The sequence below is a fragment of the Epinephelus fuscoguttatus genome, linkage group LG23, assembly GCF_011397635.1.
Source record: "Epinephelus fuscoguttatus linkage group LG23, E.fuscoguttatus.final_Chr_v1".
Classification (NCBI taxonomy): domain Eukaryota; kingdom Metazoa; phylum Chordata; class Actinopteri; order Perciformes; family Serranidae; genus Epinephelus; species Epinephelus fuscoguttatus.
In genome coordinates this window covers 14,749,723-14,771,341 of record NC_064774.1, presented here as the reverse complement: position 1 = coordinate 14,771,341, position 21,619 = coordinate 14,749,723, and the positions used below count along the sequence as shown (strand labels likewise).

At 44.6% G+C, this 21,619-nt stretch overlaps 2 protein-coding genes across 4 annotated transcripts in view; both read right to left on the bottom strand.

The window, feature by feature from the left end:
• Positions 1–4,911, bottom strand: part of actn3b (actinin alpha 3b) — a 51,641-nt gene extending 46,730 nt beyond the window's left edge. The window contains exon 1 of the mRNA XM_049568420.1: positions 4,542–4,911. Within this exon, the coding sequence (XP_049424377.1) occupies positions 4,542–4,676 (135 nt within the window). The 5' untranslated portion in view covers positions 4,677–4,911. The remainder of the gene's footprint in view (positions 1–4,541) is intronic.
• A 6,807-nt stretch (positions 4,912–11,718) lies between these two features.
• Positions 11,719–21,560, bottom strand: rbm14b (RNA binding motif protein 14b). Of its 3 annotated transcripts, none has more exons than XM_049568427.1 (4): positions 21,235–21,560; positions 17,424–17,776; positions 16,020–17,082; positions 11,719–15,725 (listed from the first exon to the last, which is right to left on the bottom strand). In XM_049568427.1, the coding sequence occupies exons 2-4, from the start codon at positions 17,770–17,772 to the stop codon at positions 15,404–15,406; spliced, it is 1,734 nt and encodes a 577-aa protein (XP_049424384.1). In that variant the 5' UTR covers positions 17,773–17,776; positions 21,235–21,560; the 3' UTR covers positions 11,719–15,403. The 3 variants fall into 3 exon arrangements, with proteins under 3 accessions (XP_049424384.1, XP_049424386.1, XP_049424385.1); XM_049568429.1 differs by having other exon boundaries at positions 16,020–17,061; positions 21,235–21,554; XM_049568428.1 differs by having other exon boundaries at positions 21,165–21,246.
• Between the last annotated feature and the right edge of the window lie 59 nt (positions 21,561–21,619).

The following is a 21,619-nucleotide window of genomic DNA, read 5'->3' as shown; positions in this document are numbered from 1 at the left end:
TATGCAAATCAAATCGACTGCAAGCAAGGCAATTTATGACAATTTTTTAAAATCTAATTTTAGGAGCTAGACGTGCGTCCTCTATGACTCTGCCTTTTTCATAGGTCTCTGTTCTTTGTTGTTACGCCAGCAATATGTTGTCACATGGAGTGGAGGAGTCAAATGGCTGCAGATGGATTACAACACTGCTACCTAGCGAGAGGGGGTTTAAACCAGGGCCGTCCAGAGAGATGGCTGGGCCCCTGAATGGGCCCTTCACTCAGAATACATGCCCTCTCTTCTAGTATTAATCAGTTAATTTCTCAGGTCATGTGGTCAAAAACATTTTTAGGAGAGGGGGTTTTCATTGTGAAACATACATTTTTTTTAAAGCAAGAATAAATATGTTTATTTTTGTAGTTTTAACAAATAATGGTGTGACGACCCTCTCTGCCCTGCCTGCCTTGTTGTGTTCTCCCTTGCAGGTAGCAGCGGGCGTGGCTGAGGGTAATGAGGGTGGTTATCGTTGCTTAAATTTAGGATGAACATGTTCTTTGCTGGCCTCCATGGGCCCCTCCGAGCAGCTGGGCCCCAGGAAACTTTGCCCCCCCATGGGTGGCCCTGTTAAAATACAACACAAAACGAACCACTGCCACGAATCTTTGCTTGTCTATTATCAATTAAAAATCAACAGTGTTTTTGAGAAAACATTGTACTCTAGTGTAGTCATATCTCCTCAAACCCCTAATCAATTAGTATTCCTTTCTCTAACTATCTAACTATTAGCCATGTATTGAGAATCGCACAGGGTCTTGCAAGTGCAGTGAGAGCTAATCTTTAAACAGCTATTGATCACCCTTAAAAAAGGTCACAACTTTTTGTAGATGTGCTCTAGTAAGATCTCTCCAAGCCACTGGCAGAGCATCTGAGTAAGTCAGACATCAATAAGTTTTGGGAGTTCATGGAAAAATCTACTTCTGTCCTGCTTGCTGGCTTAAACTGACAGCCCAGCCCTTCTTATTTCTAGGATTACAGCTGGTTTGAGGAAAGAGTATCGCTTAGTTGGACAAGATGCGGCCCAATGTGAAACACTCTGTCCTTTCGTATCTCATTCCATCTGACACCGTTAGCTAGATGCAATATCTAACACGATTTTTGCCAGCTCCTATTAAATAAAATTCCAGGTCCAAACCGAGCCATGAATCATTTCGCCAGCAATCTGCAAGAGCTGCTTCATGATAAATATAAACCAATGTGTCAGGATGTACAATTCAGACACGCACACAAGGTCTCCACACACACACACACACACACAAGCGCACACTATTTCTAATGTCCGGTATCAGATTCGGCATCACTGTGTGTTGACAAACACTTTACTACTGCGTCAAGTGGTGAGCAGCTTTTTCCACTGAAATTTCAAGGATAGACGGGAGAACAGGTGGCGCTAAGATTTCCTTTCATATGCATTACACTGCAAAATGATGCACTGGCTATATTTATGGGCTGATATCACCTCCTTAAGCTTGATTTTACATGCCGAGAAGAGCAATGGAGTACGATGACCTACTCCCTTGGGAGGTTGAGAGGTGACGACTAAAAAAGAGGGGCTTGCTTGGCCGTGTGAGGTTTTTCAAGGCCTATTATATCGTCTTACATTCAAAAGATTGACAGGTGCATAAGGCGAAAAAAGAGCGACTCTTCTCATGCATGAAAGACAAAAATAAGACAAATTAAATAAGAAAGACAATGTTCAAAGAGACATTTTAAAAATTGCAACAAGAGGAAGTGTTTGCCCTGGCTGGAGGAAAGACGGAAAGAAAGACAGAGATGAAGACAGGGGAGGGAGGGAAGTTGGAGCCGAGCAAGTTGAAAAGTATTTTTAGGAAGATGTTTATTTGTAGGTCTGTGAAACCAACCCGGGGTGTATATCTACCAGCCTTGCCATCTCTCTCCCTCTCTCTGTTACCATCTGTTGAGGTCTCTCAGCCTGTCACAGCGCTCTGGCTCTATAGGTGGGGGACATTTTGCACTGGCAGAGTTACTCTGCAGATTCACTGCAATAAAAAATGCTGTTGTTGAGATGCTCTATGCTTTAATACTTCACAATGGTGCAGATTAGGTGTTATTAGATTAGTTTAGATGTAATGAGATTGGATTAGATTAGGTTAGATGAGAGCAGATTATCCCTTTGGGGAAATTGTCTTGTGGCGCCAGGAGCACAAAAATAGAATACAGCAAAGAAAATAGCACATAAATTAGTATATATGCATGAATATATCTGCACACTTTTAAACTCTGAATATCAGTCTGTTTTTTTTGGTTACTTAAAACATTTGACCAATTGACACCTTTTTGAAAATAAGGATGTAAATTATAATAAATTACAGCAACATTTTGGGAGTTTAGAAAGCCAAACAGCTTCTTTACTTTACGTTTTTGTCTTTACTCGCTCATAGACTGTACAAAATATATATCAATATCTGCATCATCTGTCTAGTACCAAACATTAAAGAAACAACATTGGTGCAGTCATATAAAAGCATGTATATTGAAGTACAGTCTGGAAAACACTTTTTCGAAAGGCTCTTCTATTCGAATGGAACAAAAAATTTTACAATAAAGATTTTTAACTTGGTTTCCAAGTGACTCTTATCCAGCCAACAAAGATGCTAACGAAACAGGACGTTACTGTTTATACAGGTAAAATATAATTACTTAAAACTTAATTTATATTTTTGTATATTGAGGGAAGAATAAGAGTGACGTAAGTGACACTTGACCAACTTTAAAGAGCTGCCTAAACAAAAAATGATCATACTTCGTCTTGACTTTGTTTCTTGCTTTTAATTTTTAATAATGAAACTTCAAAAAATTGGGGATGACAATATGCTTCATAAGAATTTTTAACATTCACTGAATTTTTTTTAAAGTGAGCAAGTGCACCTACATCCCATATAGTCAGTGTGTTCAGTGTTAAGTCTTTGAATGGGTTTATTATTCACAAATACCGTTTTGGCAGTTGAAACTGCTCAACAGGAGCTTTCATTTTATGTATTTGCGACCAATTTCCATCCAAAATGTCCCTTACACTCCTCTGGTTCTCACCCCTCAATATATACATTTGCAAATTCTTGATTCAAATTTACTATACTGTCTAAATTTCTATATTTTCATATATTTATTGCAAAAGATGAGATGCCCTCTGTGTTTGGCTGACAATTGCAACCTTTATTTTTATTTTGCTACAGCCTAAATACTTGTTCCAGCTAAAAAGAAGCGCCTTTAAAACGTTTTTAGTCATTAAAGTTCTGTCAAATGATCTGTTCATTTTGTATTCATCTTTCCCCTGTGACCCGGATGTAATGTCAGCTAGCTAACGGTCAATGTAAGGGCCTATAACTTTAAAGTGATGTAGAAGAAGTGAGGAGTTGTGGCAAAATATTTTCTGTACTACTTACCAAAATGTTTGATGCTCAGAAAAAACTAAAAGTTACTGGTACTTATAAACTACAATAAATTATCCACCGGAGGGCTATTTTCAGCTTGAGCTCTGAGGACCCTCTGGGAATGGTCATCCAAAATGGCGCCCGCGGCGAACTAAGCTAACAAACCGGGGATAATAAATATCTTTCCACTTAACTAAAACATGGCGGCGACATGACAGTATGTGTGTCAGGTGAACATTTACACGGATAATAAGACGGTATTAACCTTTGCTGGTATTGTTTCTGTCCCTGTTTTGCGGCGGCGCACATCACCTGTGTCAGTTGACTTTTAGCTCAGACGGCTAATTAAACGCACCTGTCACGCTCGTCCTCCACGAGGCAAGGCCAGCTGGTCGCCTAGGCAACGGCTAGGGTGGCTGACAGTTTCCGGCTAAAAAAAAGTTTATTTTTACGATTTTTTTAATTTTTATTTTTCTATTTTTTTGTTGTATTCACAAACTAATTCACACATTAAATAAAGTATTGCTAAGCGGAAAAATGCAGATATTTTGTGCACATAATTTACATATATAAATCACACGTAGCCTAATGTATTTATTTCGGCCTAAAATAGCTGGAAAACTGACATATCTCAAAATTACATACGTTTCTTTCTCCCTTGTGTTTGTTTTAAACTTGCCAGGTTCACTTTAATGTTTTTAAAACCCTGATAAACTCATGTACATTTTATAAGTTATGATTCATATTTAGGCGAAAGACTGGGGAGGGTGGTATTATATTTAGACAGTCTTCGCAAGGCAATCGGGGGTAACTGAAAGATAACACTGAGAAAGTTCCACGGCCTAAAATATCTGCCCACACAGCTTCCAGCAGGACTGAAGTGCCAGGTGCGAGGACAGCTCAGGCACAGATGCCCAGTTTCATGTTGGGCTGTTTTAGACTTCACACAGTTTAAGAGGGGGAGGCCAGTGACTCTGAAAACATGCCATTCGTCATGTTAAAATGCATTAAAGTCACTCATTAATACTGTGAGGGCATGGGTCAATCCGTGCGTAATTACGCACGGCGGCATAAGCGCAAGCTTCTGCTCAGAGCCTCCACATCCACACCTACCTTTCTCTGCTGCTTCTCCCAGGCAGGGTCCAGCAGCAGGTCCCTGTCCCAGTCCTCCTCTTGGGTCATGTACGCCTCTTCATGGTGGATCGTGTAGGAGTTGCTGTATTGAATTTGGGTTTCGACAGCTGTCATCGTGCCGCCTTTGTCAGGACTTCACGTCCCCCTCAGCTTATAGTAAGGAAAAAAAAGTAATCAGCAGTAGACGCCGCCGTGAGGGCAAGAACCACCTTGAGACGAGGGGTCTCGCTTTAGGGGGGAGAGATAGTTAGGGGCTGCAGAGACCAGACTCCACTGGTGCGAGGTGCCTGTGCGGAGGTGGTGCTCCCACTACCAGAAAACCCTGCTGGCCCGGTGCTCCTTTCCTGGTCAAAAGTGGCACACGTGACCGCACCCCAATAAGTATGGGAACCGACAGCTTGGGTATCAGGTTCTGACCCTAAAAAGGCGTAAAAGGCGGGGTAGTCTCCCGCAGGCAGAGTTAACACGCATGTTAGTGGCGAGGAGGGATGTCAATTACGCCCCTTGCGCCAGAGAGGTTTTTATGGCCTGTGCAATGCACCTGTTGCTGTTAGTGATCCTCAGTGGCAAACCCAGGCCTCTGTAGTTTCAGCCTATACCTCTCCTAGAAGACAGGATCTGAGAACTAAAACTCAAATTCTACCCTTAAAAATGAGCTTGAAACATTTTCAAGAGGTCCCCCTACACCCTCTGAATATAACCCCCCTAGCACTTGTTTAAAGGGTAACTTTAGTACTTTCAAACCTGTCCCCTAATTTCCCATGTTTTTAATGGACACAACAGGTTTCGCAATTTACGTCTACTAAAAGCGCTATGCCACTGACAGGCTCAGATTGTTACTACAGGTGTCTGACAACTTATGGAAAGGATCCCTACAGAGATAGACCTTTTTGTCAAAGAGTAAGATCCTTTTTGTTTAACCAGAGGCAGACCCAAAACCACCACTGCCAAACTCCATTTAAATAATCAACAATTTAAGCATGTATAGAGTCAGCATATTTGCACATCTAACTGGGTGAATTTTGATGTTATTTCAACCAAACCAGAGTTGGTGATACTTAGAACAGTGGAAAGTCTAATAACAATGGCTTTTGTGAGTTTGGTTTTGTTTCTTTTGACTGTGAATGAAGTGTGTTTGATGATGATAAAATTACTGCTTATTTTAATGGAGTCTGGTGGGTTTGATGATAGCGATTTCAGGGCTATTTCTGATTAGACAAAAGGATTTTACTCTTTAACAAAAAGGTCTATATCTGCAGGGATCCTTTTCATAATGTTGTCAGACATGTATGATAACAATCTGAGCCTGTCAGTAGCAAAAACAAGCACTTTTAGTGAGCGTACATTGACGGTGCTCAGTTGCCCTCAGTAATTAAATTGCAGCCTGTTTCATCGCTGCAGCCAGCAGCAGTTTTGTCCAATACTGGACCAATTTCAATAGTTTTTGTTCTGTTTGTCACTTAGACACAAAAACATAGGAAAATAGGGTCCAGGTTGAAAAATACAGTAGGTCCCCTTTAAGTGCTGCAAAGACTGAGTGTAACTCATCATCTTATTCCACAAGCTGCAGGTAAATACATTCATTTATTCTGTTTATTTTCTATCATAAACTATAGCACAATGTATTCAGTGTATCAAGAAATATTCATGACATTCTGTTTTGTCTTAGAACATAAAAACGATCAGAATAAAAGACATTCAGGCACTTTTATGAGAAAAAAAAAAGAATTTATTCATCAATTGCATGCAGACTGAAAAATGCCTCAGTACATTTTAAGAAATACAGATCAAAAGGTATATATTCATATATGCATACACAACTTACAGTATAATTTGTGTTTATATAAGGATTTGTCATTCACAGTAAACATGTCCACGCAAAGATTTCATCTAACATTCATCAGCTAAAATCCCCCCCCCCCCCCCTTCATCCCATTCAACTTTGTGCTGGAACAGATTCCTTGACATTAACAGATCAGATTACTAACCTCTCGAGGTGACACGCTATTCCGTCACCCCTGATGTGTCTTTGGAAATTAGAATAATGTATATTATAATTAACCAGACATTTAAATGTAACTACACTCAGCTTGGTCCATTAACCTACTTGAAGACGCTTAGCTACTGTGTGACTATTTGTGGTTACCATTAGGTTCATTACTGTGCTACTGAGCTGAGGGAATTGGATGGGGTGATCACTGTAAACATACTATGCGAGTTTTGAAAATGACATGGACCACGGAAAAATACTGACTCGGCCTGTGGTGGCTTTTAAACATACATGGACAAGGGGTGGACAAAACAACATGAACACCTGACAATGTAATGCGAGACAATACGCTGCAGCATCAAGAGCTGCAAATTCTGATACGAATTCTCAACAGAAATTAAACATAGTGAGCTTCTTCATGAATACAGGGATGCTGTATTGAAGTGCATTAAATTCTGCAGGTGTTTAAGTTGTGTCAGTTCCCTGTAGATGAGGTAATGGCTGAGGTATGACTCTTCTGCCTGCGTATTTAGCAGCAGTAGAGTCACATACCTGTAATTCACATCTGTGCTAGAAGAGCTGAAATAGTCAAGGTCACATTGGCTAAATTTACTAAATCTCAACTTGTAAACTCAAAAGGCAATATGGTCTCTGGGGTTGTGCTCAAACCAAAGTGGAGTGTGTTCCAGGTGCACACACTTGCACATCTCAGCTGCAGGAGGACAGATGTAACCTGTGGGATCCCGTCAGAACAACACAATACAGAGAGGTGTGCACAATAAAGAGCATCTGTAGTTCTTCAGCTGCCCAAACCGCAGGAGGCAGGCGGGAGAGTGGGTGAGGAAGTGGAAGTAGGGGAGGAGGCTGCAGCGAGCTGTGGCTGTCAGTACAGTGTGACTGTGAATTCAGAGCAGGGGGGTTTAAAGAGATGCGTGGCTGCATTCACCCAAGCACGGGAAGCCCAGACTCGCAAGCACCCGAAGAAGCCTGAAGTGAGGAGCTGGAGAGTAGGGAGGGTGGGCTGGCTGGAGGGGAGAACAAAACTGGAGAACCACGGGCCCTGATCATGGAGGCCAGAAAGAGGGTCGGCCATTTATCTACTCATTCTAAAGGGCCATCCACACCAAGAACGATAACTATAACAATATATAAATATATTGTTTTAAATACCATTCCAACTCAAGTGGATGATGGAGTCCACCCCACACCTATGACAACAACGACAGTGGTGAATCAAATTGTTGGGATTACTTCCAGAACAATTTGTTGAATGACAGAAACACTGACAGCCAATCATAATCCACCTTAAGTTATTGCTGACACATCTGAAGCGCACAGCACGTGCTTGGTGCCACCATTTACAGAATGTTAAAGTCCATCCATGTGGATGCTCATATTGTTATCCTTACATGCATACATGCCCATACACATCAAACTAACATAAAGTGGCAAAGGCTGTTGCCTCTCATTGCCCATCTCTTGGCCAAAAAGTTGCACTTGAACACACTGCAAAGACTACAGCTAACGGCCAACTGGCATGCAAGTTCTGTGCCAGCATGAGAGGAAATACCTCTCCATAGCATCAGGTGGCAGCAGTCTGTATACATCGTTCAAAAAGGAAAACCAGAAGGCCAACAGAATAGATTCAATATATTCGTTCGCCAGTTAGCACACTAACAGCACAACCCAATGATCAAAGAACAAATGATATTTACTCTGAGCTGTCAAACAATAACACTAACAATAAACTGTTTCTGCTAAAGAGCTCAATGGATAAACACGTAAGATTCTTTGGACCTCATACCCTCTTCAATTGTTTACTTTCCTCACCTCCGTTTCTCTTCTTGTGCACTGAGTTTAACTGCCAATCAGATAGATTTCACTAACAACCTGGCTCCGTCGGTTTCCAATTCCACATGCTGAGTTGGATGAAAAACAGCCCACAAGGGCCAACAAGTGCCAACAGCATGGGACACACTGCAAAAACTCGGGTGGCAGATGTTCACAGACAACCTGACATTGACTGACTATCAGCTTGGTGTGTCAGGGGCCTTACAGTTACCGTTATCCTGATCGCTCTTGGTGTGGACGACCCTTAACAATATTGTTCGCCACTGTCATTGTTGTTATAGTTGTGGTCATGGATGGGCTCACAAACAAGCCTACCAGGCGCAAGCCCAGTGGCCCAAGGTGTCGGGGACCCCCTTGGCCTCCACCTGCAAAATGTCACCCAAATCAACACATAGGTAAATAAAGACAAGTCTCTTCCCAACCACGAAAAGACAACACAAAAAAGACCACAAAGAGATACAAAGGAACTGCAACGACACACAGAGTAACCACAAAAAGGGGCGAAACAACTATAGAGATACATGAAACGACCAAATGGACACAAGAGTCCCTCAAAGACGCATGTAGCGACGACAAAGAGACGCAGAACCACAAAAAGATGCATAACGAAAGGAGACACAAAACAACAAGGAATTAAAGAGGGACAAAAAGTCTGGCGTCTCGCTCCTATGTAGGAGGAGGTGGGACCCTTTGCATATCTGTGCCCAGGGGTCCACTGTCTTAATATCTGCCCATGCTTGTGGTGTGGACTCCGTCATCCACTTGGGTTAGAACAATTTCCAAAACTATATTTACAGTTATAGTTCTTGGTGTGGACGGCCATTAATTTTAATAAAAACTGGCTTGGAGTTGGATTGTTTTTCCTGACTAGAATGGAAATATTGTCTATTTTCTTGGGCACATACAATGTCTGTAAATGCACAATTAGTTTTGGTGGAATTCTACACTTTAGCAAACAAAGATGAAGGGTATCCATGAAATGGACACCTCAGAGTAAAGGCTGCATTATAAGGATACACTACGGACAATATAAGATGCCCGGTGCAAACAAGAACCTTTTCAGAATACGATTCTGGTCAGTATATCTATCATAGCAATCAACTACAGGGTCCTCCAAGATCAGGAAGGTGAGGTTAGGGAGCAGCTTTGGACAGAGGATCCCTCCACTACCAACTCACCTTATACTCATCTATCCATCCCTCTCTTCCTCCTTTCGCCCCTTCCCTTTGTTTGTTAGGCAGACAGAAGGTAACGCCCTCTTTGTCTTTGACTCCATCCTGCAGCTGTCAGAGCAAATGCCGATCAACTGGTTTGACACACCGAAAGCCCGTGAATGTGGGATCGTGTGTGAGGGTTAATGCTCTCTATCTCAGCATATGGACAATCTTAACAGGTAAGAACACATACAAGACAGTCAGAGCTCATATCCAGCCAGTCCAGCTGATCCCAGTATTAGAGGAACAGAGCTGCCGTACCAGAAAAGTCCTATAGGAACCCTGAGATTGAGAATCTACAGGTCAGACTGGCCTCATACCTAGACCTATCTTATAGGACGTTTCTGATTGGCACACAGGCTGCGAGGGACCCAAAGGCGAGAAAATTGTTTAGGTTACTTAAGATGTAATGGAGCTAGGTTCTTTTGGGGATCCCTTACACAGCCATGTGGCGCAAACCCAGCATTCAACAGTTTTAGCAAAGCGTCTTGTCCAACACTGAAGTCTCTCTGTGTCATGTTACTGAGTCCGGCGGGCGGGCCACCACACATACACTGTCCATTGGCACGCCCAGGCCTCTATGGTAACAAAGGAGGGTGGGGATGTTGGGTCAGGTGGGTGGTTCTGGGAAGTTGAGTCCGAGCCAGAGCCACGAACCCAGATCCAAGGTGGCGACGGCGGTGGCGGCGGAAAAAAGCGCTGTGTGTGTGTGAACGGCGGAGAGGAGAGGCGCATAGGGACAGTAGGGTGGAGGGTGAGAAGGAGGAGGGGAAGGGTAGGGTGAAAGGAGGGAGGGAGAAGGGGTGAGGGCGGCGAATACGGCGGTGGAGAGGAGTTGACTAGCGGGCAGGGAAGGGGTAAGGGTTTGTCCGCATGTGCCAAGCCTCACCAATCTATAAGACACCACCCAAAAAGTTCTTCAGACATCCATGCTCCCATTCTGTTTAACACATACACTCTATCACACTTCCGTTTAATCACTAGCTCAGACACCAGCGGGACAGAAAGGGCAGTCGCATTGTGTGCTGATGCGAGACAGGACTGTCTTGTGGAAGGGGTCCTAGCCCCACCCCAACCCCACCCACCACCCCCCACCGATGGCACTGCCATTGCAGCAGAGGAGGAGTTACGGAGCGGGGAAAGGGGAGGGGAAGTGGTGATGGAGGAGGAGAGGAAGGGGAGGAGTGTTTGGTCAAGGCACAGTCAAAGGAGGGGGCGGCAGGTGAGGGAGAGGAGAGGTCAGTGCTTTTGTTTTTTGTTGTTGTCGTTTTTCATTTACCTTGGTGGTGAGGAGAGAGAGAACAAGTTCCCACTGCGGTGGCGTCGCGCTAAAAGTCGTCCCCATGGCTCACGCCGCCACGCTCACGCACGGCTGCACGCTGGCCGTTCCAGGTGGCCCGGTGACCTAATTCAGTTGAGATAGTTAGTTCAGAGCTGGACTGTCGGGGGCCTTTTTTTTTTTTTTTTTTTTTTTTTTGCGGCAGAGTTACAGATTATCACACATGCAGGTTCTGAGAGTAGAGTGGACACAGAGACACACGGAGGGGGGAGAATTTGGTGCAGCAGGGGAGAGACCAGACCAGACGCACACCCATCAACCCCAGAAACAGGACTGCTCCACAGATCAAAATGCACCCAGGCCATTCTATCTGTGTGCCTCTCCCCAGCTCTCAACATGATGCCATAATGTGCGTACAATCAATTAAAAAGGGCCGTGTCTTGATAGAATTAAATACTGAAGTGTATTTGGTCAAGTGCAAACCCCCTCATACAAATTTTGGTTTGCACCCAGTTTGAGAGGCTGGAGAGAGAAAGGAGCACCAACCCGCACTTACCCTGACCAAAGAGAGCAAAGCTGGGCCAGCATCTACACCTGTGTCCCCCTGGGTCCCCAGTCAAATGGGTCTGGTGGTCATTTTACACAAGAGAAACAGATAGTGGAGAAGAACAACATAAACAAGAAGGGGAAATGTCCAAACCCTTTGCTTTCTTTTTAACCACAGTAGTCAGCCAAACATTCTTTATTATAATAATGATTATAGTTTACATATTCTCAATAAAAAGCATGCTGATTTTTAATTATTTTTTTTTCTCTTTTCCTAAAAAAAAAAAAAAAAAAAGGCAAAATTAAAATACTTCTCTAAAAAATACGGTCTCAAACATGGCAAACAAGACATTTCGCAAACCACATAATTCTACAAAGGATGCAACTGGTATGTGTTCGTATATACAACACAGAGAGATTACACTGTGAGATGCAAAAGTCACTTAACCACTAAAAACCACAGGGGGAGAGGGGAGGAGGGAAACAGCGAGGCAGTAAGGTGATTTCAGAGGGTATGTCTGTGTGTGCATCAGACCACTGTCAAATAGTAGTTGCAAAAAAATTCCCAAGTGATTGTTTGAAAGGTTCTGTACGTAACTTCTTACACGTATTAATCGTTTTTCAATTCCAATGGCTGACTGGATTTTAAGTTGAAAACAGACCTTCCCCGACTTTCTAGGTTGCCTTTAACAGCATGTGGACTGACTTCTATGTAAGGGACCTTAGCTGAATTTTCCAGGAAAATCTAGAGGATGTAATGAACGTTAACCAAGAAATGCCTGTCTGGCAGAAAGCCCTTTGGGTAAACTTATCCCAACAGCGTGCTGCATCTCTCTATAGCTTCGCTACAGCACTACAATAAGCAGCAGTAGCTAACGTATGCTTGGAAATGGCATCCGCTTACGTCAACAAACGATGGGGACTCACCACAACACACTCTACACATGCTGTGTTTCTATATGTTTTTCAGGGGCAGCCTGTAGACGGACCTTCGCTTACCGCTTAGGTTTGTGCTGGCTGAATTCGAGTTGCCACAACCGCTGACTGGAGGTCCGTGTCTGGAGCTGCCGTCCGCGTTCCTCTGAGTGAAATAATCTCAGAGTGGTGGGCAGTGAAGCGAAGAGACAGCGGGTTGTGCTAGCTAATTCTTGTCTTATTTGTAGTCTGATAAACAATTCCAACAAATTAAGTGTCCGCCGGTGATGAAAAAATCCCAGAGAACACACTGACATATTAAATGATACTGTAGTCTTAGCTGGCTAATGTTCGCTAAGTTTGGTTTGCTTTCTAACGGGGATGAATTTCTAGCTAGCAAATGCAACAAAATATTGTACTGAGTGGACAACGTCAGCCAATTCATCCAGATTCCCGGGGTGGGTTTGCAAATTACTTTATCAGCCACAACTAAAGACAGATCCATGCAGAGTAGCTAAGTTACAGCTAGCTGAATTGCCAATCGGCTAACCGTAACAAGTGACCGTTGATAAACCGAGATGGCCCACTAGCGGCAGTACTGAGTCTGTTCATTCCAATGGGATAAGTGAACGTTAGTACAGATAATGACCGTTTCCTTCGCCCAGTAATCACTGAGGTAAATACTGAACCCATTTTTCCACAAGCCTAAACCCTTCTTAACGTTCTGACACTAAAATAGTGCTTTTTCAGACAGACATATCAGGAGAAAATGCGCCAGACATGCCTCTGTTTTAGTGACATACTCTTGCGAGATCAGGCAACAACTGACAGGTTCAAACCCTTGGTTGATATCAGACATTAAGCTAGCAGATAAAAACGACGAGTGGCAAAATTAGGGAAAGAGAGAGATGGCCCACATGGGGGACTGGAAGTGTGTAACATCTCGTACTACTGGCACAGCCAGTGTGTTATCTTTTGTTACTGAGTATCTTTGGCTTAACATAAGCTAAGGTTAGCCGGCTAGCTGTTAAGCTATGCTGCCTGGATCTGCCAATGGTTGCTTTTGCAGTGTCAGCTGATGAAGTATTTTGCAAACAACTAACAAGCTAGTTAGTATTATGGAGCCAATGGTCCAAATGAAATAGGGGAACATACAGATTGTAACACTACTTTAAGATGCTGGTCAATCATGGTCGATCTTTTGTGGCCGATGCAGGTGCTCGCCCGCGGCTCTGGAGGACTGCAGTTCACTTCAAGCCTCAGATTGAGGTTACACTAAAAACAAGAATTTTTGAGAGTTACATACAGAACCTTAAAGTGACTGTAGAACCGAATGGGTGGAGTTTGCTACTCGGGACAAGCTTGTGAATGTCAAGGTACCTGTCCTTACAAGTTTTGTTATCCCGCTGCAGCGAACCCCACCTATACCGGATCCAACAACCGGATCAAAACAGACACTAAAATTTCTTTGCAATTACAATCTGAAGCAGGTCTGGTATTTGGAGAAAAAAAAGTAGGACAGTCGGGGCAACTGGAAGACACTTCCCCATCTCTCACTTCATTGGTGCTATCACTGTCGTTCCTGCTTTAAACCAGCGGCTAATTATGAACCTGTGAGGCTCAGTTTGTGGCTTTTTAAAAACCCTACGATAAGAAACTAATCTAATACAGGAGTGCAAGTCCACGAGAAAGCTTCACCGCTCGTAGCCTTCTGGATACAAAGCTCAGAAGGGCTCCTGTTACCCCCTCCCCCCCTTGAAATGATTAAAAAGCACTTAAAATGGGAGATCCCTCCACTTAATGCACTTCACTCAAAGCTTATAGGCACATTATTGAGCTTGTCACATTTCATGTTTCCTAATAGGATGCAGTGTAAAGATCCTTTGTAAACAGCTCGTTCAGTAGTCACACATGGGTTTATTTTTTATCCATTTACAACTCATTACACCCCAGGCTGACTCGTATCACATGTAAATACACTAAAACAAACAAAACACATACACTATTTTTAAAAAAGGCCTCTGGATATGCAGGAGGACTTCATACAGAGTATCTACAAAAGTCATTGTCACCGAAATCCGGCTCCTCCCTTCCTCAACTGCTGACCCTGTGCCTTTACGAGGAGCAGGAACTAAACTGCTGACTGGGTGAAAAGTGTAGAATAGAATAGACTCTACGCTGAAATTTACTGTCAGAGGTAGGCAGCTGTAGTTAGAGAGAGAATGAGAGGTGAGGCAGTGTCTTCCAGTGTTGAAGTTAGAGTACAGGTGGGGGAAAAGGGGTCAAGGAGAGATCCAAACATACATTACAGTACGTATTATGTGTGCTTTACGTTTTTTTTGTTTGTTTGTTTTCTGCAAAGCGCAGTCTAAGCTGCTGCGTTTGTGTGCTGCAAGGTCAGGAGCCCGCACATATCTCTCTCTTTCACACTTACTACATCCATTCAAGACAAACACCCCTCCCCCCACAAAAACCTTGGTTCTGTTGGACACAATGCAGTGCAGCCTGTACACAATATGTGATTATCTGACTTCCCATCTGGTTACATTACAAACTCTCCAACATAAGGCAAAAAAGGTTTCAAATTAGCTGCCCTAACTGATCATCTAGGCCTAAGGAGGATGGCTGATAAAAACCAATGTCTTTTATCGTAGGTTTGGCCATAGAAAATCATAACTGGGTTGCGGAAATAAAGGCATATGAAACGACCGACTGGGTCGGTCTAATACTGGCACAAGTGTGAGACTGGCACGATAAAAAAGTAAAACTGAGTAGCACAAAGAATGCCCACATGACAGATGAGAGCCTCCCTTTCATGGCTGCACTGTGTGTGTGTGTGCAAACAGGACCAAGGTTATGCTGACCAAGTCCCTCGTAAAGCAGGTTAATAAACCAAATAGCCCCCCCCCAGTTTCAAACCCCACCCACCAAACACACATTCACATACACACACATACAGCTGCTGTAAGGTGGTCAAGTTTGGGGTGGAAGAGGAGATGGGGTTCAGGGCAAAGAGGGAGGGGTGGGGGCAGAGAGTTGTGTGCGACTATCGGAAGGGGGGCTCAGGCGTGTGAAGGGAGAGTTCGGGGCGGCGGAGGATGGCCTCCTTGCGCGTGGGCGGCGGCAACGGCGGCTCATACACCCTTGGAGCAGCCATGGCAGCTGCCACTGCCGCAGCGGTGGGGACCACTGGCCTGAGGGCATCCAGCGCAGCGACTGACTGGGCGGACATCGCGGAGACTGTAGGGACTGCTGACACGGCTGGCACTCCTGGCATGCCAGGGATGGCTGTCACTGCGCTCGGTGGTGGGTAGGCATACTGGAACTGGGGGTACTGCTGCAGCTGCTGGTAGTACTCCGCATAGTACCTGAGAAAAGGGAGGAAGGAGGGGTGGTAGGAAGAGGAGGGTTTAAGTAGGGAGCAGGACGGGATGGGCGACACAGTGGGAGGAACAGGAGAGCGATAAAACGAGAAAGAAGCATGGAAAATGCAATAAAGCATTAATAAGTAATGAGAAATGTGAAGTGTGACTAAAAACTCATTCCTAGAGGTTAACAGTTGAAAAGTATAGTAGTCCAGAAACCGAAACTCAACTCACTCTGGGAATGTTTCCATGGTGCTGCACAGCTGATGGTAAAAAGGTTTAAAGATCATGTCCTACCTGGCCATGGGGTCCTCTGCAGCCTCCACTGCCTCTTCTGCCGCTCGGCCAGCTGGTGTAGGGAGCAGGGGTCGGCGCGGCTTGGCTCTCTGGTACATGAACGGCTTCATCACTGGGTCTGGTAGCAGAGGTACTGACCTCCGAAGGGGACTCCGGTCCCTCTCAGACTTTACCACAGCTGCTGCTGCAGCTGCAGCCACCGTCTGCTGGTCAGCCACAACCTGCTGGCCCTGGGCAAAGTAATGCGCCTGTCTGGCTGCCTCAAAGATGGCTGTGGTAGGGTCCGCTGCTCCCATGGCGCTTATATGAGCATATGCTGGTGTGGCGGCACCATAAATTGCTGGAGATACAGTGTAGGCGGGGTTGACCGCAGCCGCTGCTGTTGGCATTTCTAACCCATGAGCAGCAGTCAGATAGACATGGGAGTTGGCCACAGTTGGGGTGTAAACTTGAGGTGAGTATGCAGCCGCGGCAGCAGCCGCAGCAGCAGCCGCAGGAGTTGCAGCCATCTGGCCGTAGATGTTGGGGGTCATTGAGCTGTACATTTGGGTGGCGCCTGATGTGAGAGCTGCCTGATTGGCCACCGTTCCATAAAGCTGGCTGGCAACATTGGCACCATACACCTGGCTGGCAAGGGCACCATAGACTGCTGGATTCACTGGGTTTCCATCAGTGCGTGTGCCTGTGGTGATCCCAGTGAGAGCCGCGTATGTGGGATCAAAGGTGGAGGTGTTGTAGACTGAATTGTGCACGCTTTGTTGGACCTGTAGCGGCAGGCCGGCGGCTGCAGCTGCAGCAGCAGCAAGGACTGCTGCCTGACTCTGGTACTGCTCCAGAGAAGGCTTCCCGACAGGACATTCTCCAGCATAGTGACCCTGCTTTCCACAGTTAACACAGGGGATTTTTCCTGTAGGTGCCTGCTTGCTGGGCTGGACTTTGGACAGCTCTACAGACAGGGGACGGCCCTTAAACGAGGTACCATGCAGGGCCTCGATGGCCTGGAGCGCGTCTTCCTTGTTTTCCATGTGGACAAAGGCATAGCCTGCGGAAGAGGAATGCCTGGCTGTCATTGAGCGCAGGGACAACAGTTAGGATCACAGTGGCATTGCCACGGCCACTTATTACTTCTACGAAAAGTGTGCCAAAAGAATCAAACTTGTCCATCTTTACAACAAGAACGTGGGAGTTTCTTGTTTTGCAAATAACTGGTGTATCATAACTTATCACATAGTCAGATTAATTTATGCAAAAGAACTCAAATTCCCTCAGCAACTCAACATCTGGACTGTTAGATACTTTCTTTACCTGCTCGAAAGCATGACTATCATACACTAGCTCCACAACTTTACTAATAACATGCACAAGATTTAAAACAATTCAAATATTACTAGGGCTTTCACTCACCTTTGACTTTATCGCACTCAAGAACTTTTCCAAATGTTTGAAACAGCTGCTGTAGATCCTCGGTGGTGCACATCCCACTCAGATTACCCACAAACACCTTGGTGGAGTGCAACGGCCTACCCCTCGACTCCTCCACCACCAAATTCCGTCCACGAAACTCCCGTCCATTGAGCTCCCGGATGGCACGCTCGGCGGCACCCTCGCCCTGCAGGTGTACGAAGGCGAACTGTCGCAGCACGCTGCAGCTGACCACCTGGCCGTAGGGTTCAAAGATGGCTGACAGCTCCTCCTGGGTGGTGTCCAACGCCAGGTTGCCCACAAAGAGCTTCACTGTATGGCTCTTGTCCATGGCGCTGCAGAGGAACAGAGGAGTGATGTACTTGAGTGTGGTTAGAGATAAGAGAGGGGATTAACTGCACAGCACAACAATCAGCTGCCACAGATGTAACAACTACTGACGAGTGAGAACAAAGCCACACCTTTGACTCTACGGTAGTCTGATGAGGACAGGGAAGTACTGGAGAGCAATTATCTAAATACAGGGTGGACTGCAGCACACAGGGACATAGCTGACATCTGTGAGGAAGTGCTGCTGACTTTGAATTTGAATTAAAAAAAAAAAAACAAGACTTACAAGCTTCATTTCTCCAATAAGAAACTTCTGCATATTGTCCAGAAATAAGGCAAATAAAAGATTAACAATGTAGAGATTAAGCACACAGTGTAATCAACCAATGCTGCAGTTGCACTCTTGATAAAGAACCTGAGTGAGCAGCCAGATTAACATGCAAATATCACAAACTAAAAACCACAGACCTCACATTTGCCTGTGAGCTGGCCATTCAGATCAGATAAACTCAGACTATGTCAAACAGAGCAGGAGAACGTGTGTCCATGAATAAGAGCTAAATCTTTTCAGTATATATGCGACGGAGCAAAGGCAGCTTGAAGGAGGACTTCATTAAAAGAGCTCACCTTCACTTGAGAGGAGGCTGTAATTACCCTTATAGCTATGACTCACACTCTGACACAGGAGACAGCCAGAGGAAAGGAGCATTTTCACACCAATACCTTCAGATAAGGACACTGCGCATCAATGCACATGGCATTTATATTGATGATCGTGATACAGAAAGGCCCCTCTGTGTTGGAAAAGCTGCCTGAGAGGGACAGTTCACCCCAGAAATACATATACTTCCTCTTACCTGTAAAGCTATTTATCAGTATAGATTGAGTATTAAAGATATCATCCACAGAAATGTCTGCCTTCTCTCCAATATAATGGAACTAGATGGCACTCAGCTTGTGGTGCTCACAGTGCCGAAAAATTACATTTAAAATCTCAACAGCAATGTCTCTTTCCAGAAATCATGACCCGGTTACTCAAGATAATCCACAGACCTTGTTGTGAGCAGTTTCAAGTAGGAACTATTTTCCTTCTACCAAATTACAAAGTCCGAGGAACCTCAGGAACGTTAACCTCAAAATCCAAGATGGCTGCGCCTTGCATCAACCCTCATGAAAGCTGTAGTATTATACCCTTTATTAACGCTGTCATATTTGTGTCTCATCAAAACAGTCGTACACACATTACTGTCCAACATCTATCCGTGGACATGATGCTAGGGTGTCTGTGTGCGCAAATTACAGCATAATGAATTGTTATCAACTGGTACTGCTAACACCATCTTGGTTTTCGGACTTGTTATACAGGAACGCAGTCAACCCAGGTGTGAGATCATTAAATTATTCCTAGCTCCGAACTCCAACTTCCAAGGTATATGGTACACAGCATAGCTAGCTCAGTGGTGCTAGGTGAGCTAGCAGTAGATGCACGCTTCCTTCTGCGTGGTGCTACGGTTGGTGGGTGCAGTTGATTAAGAGAGAAAGTAGTTCCTACATGAAACTGCCCACAACAAGGTCTGGGGATTATTTTAAGTTACTTGAGTCATGAGTGATGAATTTACTTAAGCCAAGTGCCATATAGTTTCATTAGGACCCTGACACGCCAAGCCAATAGTCAGCCATCTGCCAATTTCAGGGTGTAGGTCAAAGTCTACGCCAAAGTTTTTGCAGTATGCACCGCACTGTTGGTACTAGTCCGACCTTATCTGCTTTTTTTGGGCCAATTCAGCATGTTGAATCGGCATCAGAGATGGCAAAGCCCTTTGGTGAATTGACAGTTCAGCTCAGTGCACGAAAAGAGACACTGAAGTGAGGAAAGTAAACAAATGGCTTAAGTCAGGTCAAGAGTGCCTGAGATTGAAACACTCTTGTTCTATGAGGTTAGATTACTTTTCTAGCCACTGAGCTCTTCAGCAGAATCGGTTCAAGATTGTTTGTGTTAATTGTTCACTAGCACACGGTAGATGTTATTTGTTCTTTCAGCATCAGGTTGTGTCGTTAATGTGCTAACTAGCTAACTAGTGACTAAGGGTGCTTTCACACCTACCCTGTTTGGTTCGGTTCAATCGAACTCAAGTTATTTGCTCCCTAAGTGCGGTTCGTTTGGGCAGGTGTGAACACAGCAATCGCACTCGGGTGACAAAATTAGTCCCTGATTCGGACCACATCGAGCAAACTCTAGGTCTTAAAGCTCTCTTAAATTTGTCTTCTGGTTTCCCTTTTTTGAATGATGAATACAAACTATGTCTGCTGGTACAAAGTGTTTTTTTCCATTCACGCAGGCGCAGAGCATATGTGCGAGGCGGCAGTCGGCTCTCGTCTTTGCGGTGTGATATAGACACTGATGACGTGAGGCGACGCAACAATCGGCATTTGTCACCACTAGTTCTTTGACGTCTGTTTGGTGTGTCTTGGCCTTTATATTCAAGAAACCTATATCTCCAATACTCAGCAGCTCACACCAAAACAATTTACACTGATTAACAGCACTACAGGTAAGGACAAAATGTATTTTTGATTTCAGGGTGAACTTTCCCTTTAACTTTCCTCATGTACCTCCTAACTCCCTTCTGTATCTACAAGTCTAATAAGTGTGGAGTGTTGCCACAGGTTGGACGGCACCTTTTCCTCCTCTTGAACAACCTTTACAGCTGGCTGTAAATCAAAGGGCAAACTGGAACATGACACCAGAGAATGACACTTCTATTTTTTGGTTTAGGCTCCAGTCAGCTGCTCCTGACTGAACTGCACCTCCTGTGCTGCTGCTGATAGGGAAAATAAGTGATCAGCTTCAGTGTTTTTACACCACATATGCGTGTACCCCTGTGTTGCATATGGCTGCTGCATGAACACTGGGTTCATGTGAGGCATAACAAGGGGGAAGCTGGTTTTCTGATGACGCAGCACGACGCTGAGTCAACACATTTCCACAGCTCGGGTGATTTTAAAAGCGCAGAAAAAGACGGAAAAGACACGAGTTAAGTTGTTCGCACAGCTTTAAACGTCTGTGTGAAGACGAAAACGAGAAAGGCGAGACAGGATGCTTGTTGGTTTGGCTCCGGTGTCCAAAGCAAACAAACCCAAACGCGCAAAACACGCGTGAGGAAAACATTAAAACACTTTTACTGTGAAATGCGCAACAATGTTAAACACACACTACAGCTGGCTCTAACAGGAGATCAATACAGTGTAACAACAGGCACATTTCCCCCGCACAGGAATGAATACAGTGTAACACCGAGTGTTTCCCGTGCAACAACACGGTGTAATAGTCTTTGTGGCTAAAACACACCCGTTAAAAACACATGAGCTTTAAGACGAATTGGATTTATTTACCTCCCATGCGGCTCAGATGAGAATAATACTGCAGAAAAAGACGATTAAATGAAAGGATCTACCATCTTACCTAGGCGGTGCTGTATTTCAAAATGGTAGCGCCTGCTTCCGTTTGCATGTCGGGCATTCTGCTGGAGAGGCTGCAGAGGGGGAGGGCTGCTGCTGCTGCTGCTGCTGCTGGGGCTGCTGCAGCACCAGGAGGATGCTGAATCCTCACTAAAATGACTCACACACACACAGTACACAAAGCCAAGTACAAGCATGTTTCATTTGTCAGAGCCACTGAGAAGAATAAAGGCTGCGTCAAAGCCACGGTGGTTCTGCTCCTGAGGGACTGGGAACACAAGTGTGAGGGTGTGAGAGTTCAATTAAAGAGCTCATTATGGGCCATGAAAGAAATATGACATGTTTGCTGAACCACAGAGGACAGATCAAGTGTAATAAAACTATCTGCA